Source organism: Orcinus orca, chromosome 4 (assembly GCF_937001465.1).
Source record: "Orcinus orca chromosome 4, mOrcOrc1.1, whole genome shotgun sequence".
NCBI lineage: Eukaryota > Metazoa > Chordata > Mammalia > Artiodactyla > Delphinidae > Orcinus > Orcinus orca.
In genome coordinates this window covers 102,720,409-102,733,067 of record NC_064562.1, presented here as the reverse complement: position 1 = coordinate 102,733,067, position 12,659 = coordinate 102,720,409, and the positions used below count along the sequence as shown (strand labels likewise).

The window sequence follows — 12,659 nt, the reverse complement described above, 5'->3', positions numbered from 1 at the left end:
AGCCTTTGGGCATTTTATAGCTTGATTCGTGTTTAATGTTCACTGACAACATGTATCTTTGAGTCATTTATTTCATAACTGTACAGTGGCCACTGTAGATTTCTTTTCCAGAAACCATTCATTTCCAATGATCAAAGCACAAGTTTCCTCCACTGGGGGTTTCTGACTGCAATACAGGAGCAGCACAGGGAAGAGTGAACGGTCTGGTTCCCAGTTAGCTGCTCTGCCTAAAATTCCACAATCCTGCTATCCATCCAGACTCACCAAGCATAAGGGAGAAAATTAAGGGTTTATGGCCTAAACCAGGGCCAAATCTGACCATGCAGTAACCTCCTGTCTATGGCGGCACAAACCCAGGCACCCCATCGGTTTATATATTGTCTTCGGCAGAGTTGAGCGGTTGCAATAGTGACTGTGAAAGCAGAGCCTAAGATATTTACTGTCTGGTCTTTTGCAGAAAAACATCGCCACCTCCTGGTACAGACTACTTGCACTTAACTCAACTACCTCAACTGCTGTGACCATCAAAACATCTTAAAACCATTCTGAAGAAAGAGATACAGAAAAATGCATGCCAAGAAGCCAACCACGTCATAGTCTACTCCTGCTGGATGCAAATTACATCATCTAAAGGCAGCTTTCTTTTTATTCTTACACTGTCACCTTTATACACCCTTTTATTCATGGTCCCCCAAACAAACCATCAGTTGGTCCAATGTAACACGTTGTTTTCTGGGCAGATGTGAACTACTGATTTCTTTGCCTAATAAGTCAATAAGACGTGGGAACCTGCAAAATTAGGGGCTGGAGTTAGTGCCCTTCTTCCAGTCCTTAATCCAGGATGGGGCAGGATCTTCAAACATCGCCTGCTGTCCATCACCTGTGAGCACTGAGGCTCATGTGATGGGCAGGTGCTTCTCAAGGTGTCCGGCAGCGGGAACGCAGCTAGGGATGGAGCGTCTTCGTTATGGAGACCTCGCTTGCTGGTGACGTATTGAGGAGCCCTTGGCTTACTGCCCTCGCTTAATTTGACTAACATCTCCAGACCCCACCACTTTCACGTGGTTTTGGAACAAAGACAAAATGCCTATGTTTCTGGTACACATTTTTTTCAAAATCAAAATCTGTCCAGGGCCGTTATCTACCCTCCCCATACCGGTCCTCTCACTCATGAAAAGCTTTTCACGCTTTTCACGCATAGATATAGGATGGTCCTTGCATTCAGCCTGAGAACACACTGAGGAAATATGAATTGGAGAATGCAAGAAAGCTTTTCTCTCCATTGGATTATGCCTGTACTCTACAGGCCAGCGAATAAACCAGCCACAGGTGCAGACGCTTAATAAAACTGTTCAGGAAGCTCTAGTAAGCAGGGCCATAACCGTTTCCACCCACTTCTGCCTCGTACCTGATCTCCTTGTAGCGTGTGCTGGTCAAGGGGTGTCTTGGTGGCAATGTTGCTGTAGTAGGCGTAGGACAACTCCCAGTCCAGGGGGTAGTGATCAATACCCTGGTAGTGTTTGTACCCAAGGTTCATCGAAGACAGCCTCTCACTGCCCTGGCCTCCAACCAAACTATACAACATGCCCTGTTAAGAAGAAATGGACAGTGTTCACAAGATTATAGAAAAGGGTCATAAAATCCTCAACATAGAAAGGTCATCTGGCCTCACCTCTACATATGAGCCTAGTCATTCCAGAAACCAGTTAACATGCCTTTTTTTTTTTTTTTTGCAGTACACGGCCCTCTCGCTGTTGTGGCCTCTCCCATTGCGGAGTACAGGCTCCGGACGCGCAGGCCCAGCGGCCATGGCTCACGGGCCCAGCCGCTCCGCGGCATGTGGGATCTTCCCGGACCAGGGCACGAACCTGTGTCCCCTGCATCGGCAGGCGGACTCTCAACCACTGTGCCACCAGGGAAGCCCCTAACATGCCTTTTTTAAAAACGTTAGAAAAGAAGACCCAAGAGCTTTCTAATGGCTATCTGTCCTTCTCAATGTCTAACAGCTGAAAATTCCTTTGTCCTTTTCTCAGTAAAGATTGGGAGTCCTCCCCTGACTTATCTCACAGCATCTCTTTGTGTATCTGACAACTGTTCTAAGGACCTTGGTGCACTTCAGCTATGTCACCTTCGGTCAGATGATCTGAATAGTGGGCCACATCCCAACCTCACACTCTCAGAACGCTAGTGTTGGGAAGGGTCTTTAGAGATCGACTGGTCCAACCATCTCATTTCAGAGTTGAGGAAACAGAGGCTCAGCAAGTTGAAGTCATATGTCCTTGGTCAACCAGCTATTTTGTGACAGAGACGGGGCTAGAACCTTCTACCCTCTTCCACCGCGGTGGGGACTGCCTCAGGGACTTGGGAAAGCATGCCATCCACCATGAGCTTCTACAGCCAGAGACACACACAAAGAAGTCAAGTGAAAGGAACACAGAGCCACCTGGGAAGGTCTGAACAGTCTGAGTCTCTTCAGATCCAGGATGAACAATCCCATGTGCACAAACAAAACACTAAAAGTGACCAGGGACCGTTTAGCAGCACTTCTAAAAATGCGATTCCAAATGTTAGGCAAGTTGCATAATAAATTTGGATTCAATACCACAAAACCGTCTAGTATGACATTTATTTTAATGACAGGAGGCTGGATGTGACAATACTTTGCTTAGAGGTCCAAATGATTTCACTTAGCTAAAACGTCGTACGGGATGCTGGACCCACAGCCAGGATAGTTACAAGAATTGGGTAAGAGGCACCTGTTCTTGAATGACTGGGATTCTGGTAAGCCTTGCCCAAACTATTCCTTAGACAGTATACCAATCATATCCCCTGCTGTGTCTAGAAATGGATAAAGTGCCCTTTTTCACTCACTGACGGCGGGAGATCCTGTATTTAACACAGCCTTAGGCTGTTTTTCTTGAGTGTAAAGTTTTTTTTTGTTTGTTTGTTTTTTTTGCAGTACGTGGGCCTCTCACTGTTGTGGCCTCTCCCGTTGCGGAGCACAGGCTCCGGACGCGCAGGCTCAGCGGCCATGGCTCACGGGCCCAGCCGCTCCACAGCATGTGGGATCTTCCCGGACTGGGGCACGAACCCGTGTCCCCTGCATCGGCAGGCAGACTCTCAACCACTGCGCCACCAGGGAAGCCCAGAGTGTAAAGTTTTTAAAGGACTCCATGGAAAATGAACATGCCCAGTTCCACCCGGGGCATGAGAGCCTTACTCTGCAAATATAAGGCAGTTAACTGATGTTCCTGGAGCCTGTGAAATACTCTACCTGCAGCTGATCCCGAGGTACATTTAATCCAGTTTCATAAAAGACTGCGAGGTAGTAGGATGCTTTATGGTATCCACAGCAGCTGGCATCCATCAGAAAGGGGATGACAGAGCTAATTTGGTGAAGACCATCAACAATGGAAAGTCTCTTTACAGCCTTCTCGAATATCTGCCCACCAATTTCTAATACGGATTCACTTTGGTTCCTCAGCACTGTAAATAACACAATTCACAGAACACACAATTAACTACCATGGGGTCGACAAAATAAGTGGAACAGCCAACTAAATCACCTGAGTTATTAATATGGTTGGTCCTGCAGTGACTTGATATATACCAGCTGCTGGGGAGGTAAATCAAACCCGTTGCGGGTGTCATTCTGTAAACAGCTTTTCCTTTGGCACTAAATGACAGCCTAGTATCCTGGAGGAAAGGATGTGCCTTCTACAGCTGAGAGAGCGCCTCAAGAGAGTAATTTACCCAGTGTAACTCACCACCAAGTCAGGACCACCGTAATTGCCAGAGAGATTTTTTTTTTTCCCCTCTAAGACTCTGAAGGAGGGTGTGTTTTATCTCAGAAATAGTTCCTAGGTGCTGCTGTAAAAAGTTGAGCACAAGAACCTTTCTTATCATCTTTTGCTTCTGGTTTTCCTGGTGGGTTTCTAAATACAATAAAAAGAATGAGTCAACTTTTATTGAGGGCCTATAAAATGCCAAATACTGGGTTGAGTGTCTTATGCAAATTATGTCATGTAATCCAAACATAGTTTAAGAAGTAAGTACTATTATTGGTGTCCTCGTTTTTCAGATGAGGAGACTGAAGCCTGGAGAAGTCGACTAACTTGTCCGAAGTTACCAAAGCTGGCAAACGGCTGAGCCAAGCTTAGAATCCAGCTTGGTAGGTCACAAAAGCAAGATCCCTACTCACTCTGCTCCACCTACCTCCTGATTAACCGGCAGCCAGTTGTCTTAATAGGTACCTTGCCACCATGGGTAGAGACCTCTTTTACGCAACTGCCTTAAGCTATGATACTTCCTTTTACCTAATTCGCCCATAAATTGTTAAACTCTTAAGTCCAAATGGGCAAGTTATATGGTCCTATAATCTGTTACAGTCTTTTAAAGTCCATCTACATTATTCATCTCTCGTTTTATTAATTCAGCCAATGAACGTTTACAACTCTATTCTGTGCATCTACTAGGTCTATGTTACAAACAGCTATATAGGATTGCATAGGTACAATTTCCATTTAAAAGATGTGGTCCATTTATTTAAAACTAAAATTTTCTCCCCCCTAAGAATTATACTCAACATTTTTCTTTGATTTTCTTCATTCCATCCCAAATTAAAATGTTACTAACAACTTCCAGGAGGCAACAAGAGACTCACTCTATCAGCGCTCCATCAAGGAATGAACAGAGATGAGTTTCCAATGCGGGAAAACTCTCAGTGAGAGGATTTGAGATTGAATTTAAGGGCAGTTCCTCAGCAGAGGTTGACGCCTCTTCCGAGGCATCAACACAGAAGCCAGTGGGATCCACGGATGAAATTGTGAAACCCAAACCATTGGTTATGAGCTAATGCCTATCCCTTTGGGCACACGGGCAGGCTGGCTGCCCCTGGTAGGGGGGCACATGCCTTCACTTGCTGAGCTGTGGCAAAGGAGCCCACCTACCCCCTCACCCAGAGCTAAGGCAGTCCCATCTCCTGGCCCACACCTCCGCCCTCTCCAGGCTTCTGAGAGGCAGCAGCTTGGATCTGCTGTTACTTACTCTCCATCCCAAGAGGTAGGTGCTAAAAACAACACCTTAACTAAACACATGGAGTTTGCTCCTCTGTTTTGTTTTTAAGCCCTAAAGAAATACCTGCTTGTTGTAAAAAAAAAAAAACAAACAAATAATATAGATTTGTATAAAACAAAAACAGAAGTCCTCTCTCTCCCAAACCTTCTTTAATAGTGAAGATAAACTGTTGAAAGCTTGGTGTATATACTTCCAGACTTTTCCTTGGCATAGACAATAATTCATTACACCTCTATCTGCCTATATACATATACATTTTCTTTCCAAAAAGCCCCTATAGGTTTGGACTCTCAACTTTTTTTCCCTTATGAGTGTAATTTTTTTATCAAACTATATTTGATTTACAATATTGTGTTAGTTTCAGGTGTAGAGCAAAATGACTCATATATACATATTCTTTTTCAGATTCTTTTCCTTTATAGGTTATTACAAGATATTGAGTATAGTTCCCTATGCTAGACAGTAAATCGTTGTTGTTTGTCAACTTTCTTTTTTAAATTAACCACATACCACGAATGCCTGTCCACAGCAGTCAGAAGCTCATTCTTCCTAAAGTTTCTATAGTATTGCATTCTATAGCAGTGCCGTTCTTCCAACCGGTTCTCTATTTTTAGACTTGGGTTGCTTCCACTGCTTTTGCTATAACCAGCAACACAGCAATGAACATCCTCGAGCACTTCCCTCTGCTCATCTGTTGGGATGTTATCTGAATAATCACCCTCTTTTCCACCAGGAGGCCGGGGATCTCCTTTTGGATTCTCCCTTTGCATAGCTGAGAGAAAAATTCCATCCTACCCAACCATGAGACAGGATAAGAACCTTCTCCGCTAGATTTGGTGAGTACTGCAGTACTCAGACGGAGTTGCAAAGTAAATCCTACTCCTACTTATTCATATATTTACTTTTAAATACATACTCATCTCCGATACCCCTCTGTGCACACTCTGAGCAAAGCAACATTAACAGTTTGTTAACGATTCATTCCAGCCTTACCTGCTCTGCCACATTCATCTTGCTGTGCAGTAGAAGCTAACACAACATTGTAAAGCAACTATACTACAATAAGAAATAATTTTAAAAAAAGAGCCATTTCACACAAAAAATAAAATAAAATAGGCATTAAAAAAAATATCTAATATGATGAGTTTTGCCTGAGTACCCACAGACATGGGCTTTGGGGGCTCAGAGGAGAAAAGAGACTCTGAGCCAGATGGAGGTCCAAATGAAACACCTGCCCTGCTGACCTCTGGCACAGAATCCCAGCAATCATTACTGTGATCGCCCAGGTAGGAGGGCGATCCTTTACAAAGTTCAAATCCTTAGCAAACACACAGAAACACTTTGCAGACTGAAACAGAGGCAGGTTGAAAAACCTTCATTATTTCTTTTACCTATTAAAATTCTTAACTCCCCCCAGACATTACCAATCAGTATTTTCTCTGCAAGAGAATCTAGACAATTTTCTGCACTAGTGAGTATAATAATAAAATAATAATGCTTCTAAAGGAAAACCACTCATTTTGCACATTCTTTAAAGTCTGAATTCCAAATGTGGCACAACATCAAAGCTCTGATGTCACTGGTGGTATTGTAAAACTGGCAATTTAAAAATCCATTTAATGAAACTGTTAATTTCACCCAACTGGTTTAGCATATGCATTTTTTCTAGTAGATCTATAACTAAAAAACATGCCTTATTTATCGAGATTAATGGAGTAATGAAAACCAAACAAACAAAATAGAAGTAGGAGCCATTTTCCCGTTTTTCTTTCTTCCTACACCAGAAGCTAAGAAACAAAGGCACCACCACCATTAACTCTTAATCTCCCCAAGTAGCACAGCGTTGTTTATTTTGCTCTTTTTTCCTTTTTCCAGCAATACCACAAGGTCACCATTTGTGCGCTTATCATTGGTTTCTGTTTGTTTGTTTTGTTTTTTTAAATTTTTGGCTGCATTGGGTTTTCGTTGCTGAGAGCGGGCTTTCTCTAGTTGCGGCGAGCCGTGGCTACTCTTCGCTGTGGTGTGCGAGCTTCTCATTGTGGTGGCTTCTTTTGTTGTGGAGCACGGGCTCTAGGCGCACAGGCTTCAGTAGTTGTGGCACGCAGGCTCAGTAGTTGTGGTGCACAGGCTTAGTTGCTCCGCCGCATGTGGGATCTTCCCGGACCAGGGCTCGAACCCGTGTGCCCTGCATTGGCAGGTGGATTCTTAACCACTGCGCCACCAGGGAAGCCCACACTCATCATTAAAAGAGGCAAAAAGCAGAAAATGAGAAGGTAGTCACCTACTGAAGGAACCAGAGCTGCCTCTGATGGAGAATTTGGGAGAAGAAAGGCAGACTTATTCCTTATGAGGGGAATGAGACAACAACAGGAAAGTTATTTTTAGTTTCAAGCTTCCAAAAGGTGTAATGCATCCAGGGAAGAAGTTTGAAAAGGGAAAAAAATGTGAAAGGAGAAAATATCATTTACCCAGAAAAGGAAAGATCTTCACCAAGTTTACTGATTTAAAAAAACATAGCACATCCTTCATTTGCATTCTCATTTGATGAGCTCCACTGGGTTCCCGAGACTCAAAGAAGTGGCTTATTTCTCTCTCAAAAGTAAACTACTTGTACTTTTCTGTCCTGTGCACATTGTCTGGTTTTATACATGTAACTTCTCTCCCTCCCTCCCCCTCGCCCCCTCCCTCTTTCCCTCTCCCTCTTTCTCTCTCTCCGTGGATTTTTTTTAAAAACTATAAAGATGCTTTCTTGAATTAAAAAAAATAAGATAAAGGTCCTTTAATGAACAACAGTGAACATAGCTCTTAAAGGACACAGGATCCTGGCGTTACTAAATAACCCCATTGTGTTTCTACCATTTCCATGCTCTGCGTTTTAGTCTCCAAATAAACATGGCAATTGTTGGCAAAAATAAGAAGAGTTAGAAATGTGGTATAGACACACAATGGAATATTATTCAACCTTAAAGAGGAAGGAGATTCTGACAGATGTTATAACATGGATGAACCTTGAAGACCTTACACTAAGTGAGATAAGCCAGTCATGCAAAGACAAATACTGTATGATTGCAGTCACATCAGGTATCTAGAAGAGTCAAGTTCATAGACACAGAAAGTAGAATGGTGATCACTAGGGACTGGGGGTGGGGGCAGGGTGGGGAGTTGTGGTTTAATGAGTACAGAGTTTCAGTTTTGCAAGATAAGAAAGTTCTAGAATCTGTTGTGCAACAATGTGAACGTACTTAATGCTACTGAAGGGTACACCTAAAAATGGTGATGATGGAGAATTTTAAATTATATGCATTTTACCACAAATTTTTTTTAAAATTACAGTCCTTAAAGAGGGAGGGTGTAAATATCTGGGGACTCTCTTTTGCAGTAGAAAAATAGAGCTCAATCTTTTGGGAACAACTAGAAGGTGGTGACCACTCCTGAACTCACTGGGCAGAATGCAGAGGACACTCCTACTGGTTGTAAGCTTCCGACTCTGCACTCCCTGCACCGTTCTCATGGCTCCTTTGAAGTACGTCGTTGGCTCAGAGGGAGAGCAGATGATCCATCTAAAATCACACAGTGTCAGGGGAAAACGCTGCCGTCTGAAGCGTGCACGTGCAGCAGCCTGGCAGTAGAGTTGGCTGTACATGTGAGGAGAGGCTGCCAAGAAAGGGGTGAGTCTGTCGCAAAGAACCAGAAATTACAGGCCACTGTCTCATGCTGTCATATATATATTTTTTAATGCCAGGAAAAAAATAATTCCACCAATTAATTCCCTTTGTGGGAGCGATGGGAGCTGACGTTTTTCTTTGCATTTAACCTAAGTCACTCTCATTCAAAACATGGCCCCATCTTTGTCCTATCCTGGGCCACTTGGTCAATACTTGTCTAGTGAATGAATGAATGGAAGGTTGTGATACGAGTGACTTAAGTTACTCACACGGTTTCATTCCTTATCTCTGTTACTGCACCTACTCGGTTCCTACAGCAAGAATTCTAAGCAGCCAACATCTGATCCTTGAGTCTGTTCTTGTAGCTTATCTCAGATACAAGAAATGTAACATGATGAGGATGTTCTAGTAAAGTCTACTGGTCAACAGGACCAAACAGCTCAGGCCAGCAGCAGAAAACATGACGCAAACATAGTTCCTATTGACTAGAGTTGTCCAAAGCACTCCAAAGCCAGCTAGACACTCACAGCAGGATAAACTTGGATCAAAAGTTATGTGAGGAACCAGGAATAGATATATAGTCACACCAGTCTGACTACTCTTCTTTTTATAGGAGACCAGAGTAAAGATATGTAAATAATGTAATTTTTTTTGGTCCCTCAATTTACAAAACCAAATTTTCTGCACTTCTCTCAGGATTGTTAGAAACTGGGCACAATGTCTGACACCAATCTCTCTCCAGGGTTAACCACAGAGATTATCTAGTTAACTATGATGGCCCCAAGCAAGGGCAGTGTGCCAGGTAGAGATGAATTTTAATGGGTGTAAGCCCTACCCCTGCAGGAGGCCCCCAGTCCCTATGGATGGGACAACGTGAACTAGAAAAATAGGGGGTGAAGGTAGAATGGGAGCCTGAGGTTGGCACTGGAGATTTGCCTACCCTGCCTACCCTCCCTCCCCACCTGCTTCTGGGCCCCAGGAAATGGCAGGGAGAGGCGGGATGCAGGTGGCTGCATGCCCAGGGAGATAGGGGCCCCTCCGGGTATGCTCCCTGGCGCTGATCTAAGCCGACTTGGCACCAGAAGGACCTGACCGGCTGCTTGGGCATCAGCAGTGGGCCCTAAAGTGGCAAATCCGGCTCTGTGCCCCCTCTCCCCCCAGGCATGGGCCCCGGAAGCCTGACCAAGGGCAGCTGGACGCGTGTCTGTGCTGCAGTGTGACAACTCCCCAGCACTGCGGCCCATCAAGTGTCAAGGTTTGGGGGCTCATGATCTGGGTTAATTAGCTCCCTTTCTAGGCCTCCACAGATAATAAAATCATTCTGCATTCTTTAAAAGAAACTTCTGAGCCGTAAAAATAACACAAAAACATTCTTTATTGAGAGTATTTGCTCGAAAAAGAATGTTTTGTGAAAATGATTCACTCCTTTTCCTAATCAGTAAAACTATATTTAAATATATCTGAAATCTCATAAAGCCAATTTTGGGGTGATGTGGTCTTCGCCCGTTTAGCCTACACTTTCCAACATGCATCGCCCTCTTCCGTTCACCTGTCTCAGGGGGCAGTTCCACCACCTCCCAGAAGACCCACGAAAACCCAGCAATTGTCTCTTGCCTGGTAGTAATAGTGTAACACTTACACAGCAGTGATTCTCCACGGGGGGGCGATTTGACCTCCCTGGTGACACTTGGCAATATCTGGAGACAATTTTTTTTTTTTTTTTTTTTTTGCGGTACGTGGGCCTCTCACTGTTGTGGCCACTCCCGTTGCAGAGCACAGGCTCCGGACGCGCAAGGCTCAGTGGCCGTGGCTCACGGGCCCAGCCACTCCGCAGCATGTGGGATCTTCCCGGACCGGGGCACGAACCCGTGTCGCCTGCATCGGCAGGCGGACTCTCAACCACTGCACCACCAGGGAAGCCCTGGAGACATTTTTAGTTGTCACCCTTGGGTGGAGGTTTATGGGAGGGGACAGAGTGCTGCTGGTATCTAGTGGGTAGAGAGCAGAAATGCAGCTAAACATCCTACAATACACAGGACAGATCCTTCACAACAACGAATTATCCAAAATGTCAGTAGTGCCAAGATTGAGAAACGCTGTTTACATAGAGTTTACTAAGTGCCCATACTCTTCTAAGTGTCAATTCCTTAACCCAACACTACAAGAGAGGGACTATTGTCATCTCCATTTTGCAGATGAGGAAACTGAGGCTCAGTGAAATGAAGTGGCTTGCCCAAGATCACACAGCTAGTAAGTGCTAAGTTAATATCAGAATCAGGTCACTTGGCTGCAGAGGCTACGCTGACACCTGACTCCACATGGCCTCCCTTTCCCAGATCCAGGCAGTGATGAAGTCCCTCAGAGCCAACCCCTTATATCCTTTGGCTCTGTCTACATCACTCTGTCCCATTCAGGCCTCCATCCTCTCCTCCCTGGGCCATGCAGTGGCCCCCCTGCTTCCAGCTCCACAGCACTCTAGTCTACCTCCCTCAGTCTCCCACTGCTGACAAGAGTGACCTCAAAAACCCAGATCTGATCACGCCTCTAGCCCCTGCTTGAAACCCTTCAACAGGTCCCTGTCACCTACAAGGTAAAGCTCAAACTTGTCAGGATGGAGTCTGAGCTCTAGTAAGGAGCCCTCTCATGTTGTTGGTGGGAATGTAAATTGGTGCAGCCACTATGAGAACAGTATGGAGGGTCCTTAAAAACTAAAAATAGAACTACCATATGGTCCTGCAACCCCACTCCTGGACTTATATCTGGAGAAAACCATAATTCAAAAAGATACATGCACCCCAATGTTCACTGCAGCACTACTTACAATAGCCAAGACATGGAAGCAACCTAAATGTCCATCGACAGATGAATGGATAAAGAAGATGTGGTATCTATACACGCTGGAATACTACTCAGCCATAAAAAAAGAACAAAATAATGCCGTTTGCAGCAACATGGATGGACCTAGAGATTATCATACTAAGTGAAGTAAGCCAGACAGAGAAAGACAAATATATGATATCACTTATATGTGGAATCTTAAAAAAAAGATACAAATGAACTTATTTACAAAACAGAAATAGACCCACAGACATAGAAAATAAACCTAGGGTTACCAAAGGGGAAAGGAAGGGGGTGGGATAAATTAGGAGATTGGGATTAACATATACACACTACTATAAGTAAAATAGATAACCAACAAGGACCTACTATATAGCACAGGGAACTATATTCAATATCTTGTAATGAACTATAACAGAAAAGAATCTGAAAAAAATATATATATATATATATAACTGAATCACTGTGCTGTATACCTGAAACTAACACAACATTGTAGATCAATTTTACTTCAATAAACAAATAATTTTAAAAAAGAATAATCACTCTCCAGGCCTTCTCCAGCTTCCCAAATCCTTGCACGTCATTAAAAATGACATGCTGTTCCCATCTCTCTGCCTCTACTCTGCCTGCAATACCTACCCCCACCTTGCTTATCTGGCAAATATCAATTGACCCTTCAAGAATCAATCCCAGTGTCACCTCCTCCAGGAAGCCTTCCTGGAGCCCCCTAGACTTCCAAGTAGAACTGACCACTCCCTTCTTTGTGCCTTTGCCAGTTACTCCCATAGCTTTTATTTTTAAAAATGCATTACCATTTTTCTTTGCTTTCAAGTCGGTCCCTCAAGGGCAGAGACCTTGTACTATTTTACTTACCTCTGAAGTCCAGCCAAGTAACTGAGCAGTCACTCAGCAAATATCAAATGAACCAAAGATGAAATATCTTGTATGGTTTGAATTCTTTCAAGATGGGGTGAGGGTGAATCACTATCTGCAAAGAGAGTCTATTCCACTGGACACTGCCATTTTTAGGAAGTTCTTATATGCAGCAGCAGTCAGTTTCTGCATTGCCTTGGTCCA

At 44.0% G+C, this 12,659-nt stretch overlaps 1 protein-coding gene across 6 annotated transcripts in view; it reads right to left on the bottom strand.

Moving 5' to 3' along the window:
* The window catches only part of SEL1L3 (SEL1L family member 3), a 97,733-nt gene that overhangs the window by 45,227 nt on the left and 39,847 nt on the right, over positions 1–12,659 (bottom strand). For all 6 annotated transcript variants that reach the window (XR_007476940.1, XM_033421621.2, XM_033421617.2 and 3 more), the window contains 2 exons: positions 3,275–3,486; positions 1,409–1,588 (listed from right to left, as the gene is read on the bottom strand). Coding sequence is in view for 5 of the 6 variants with exons in the window: in XM_033421621.2 (XP_033277512.1) it covers positions 1,409–1,588; positions 3,275–3,486 (392 nt within the window). In the remaining variant the exon portion in view is untranslated. The remainder of the gene's footprint in view (positions 1–1,408; positions 1,589–3,274; positions 3,487–12,659) is intronic.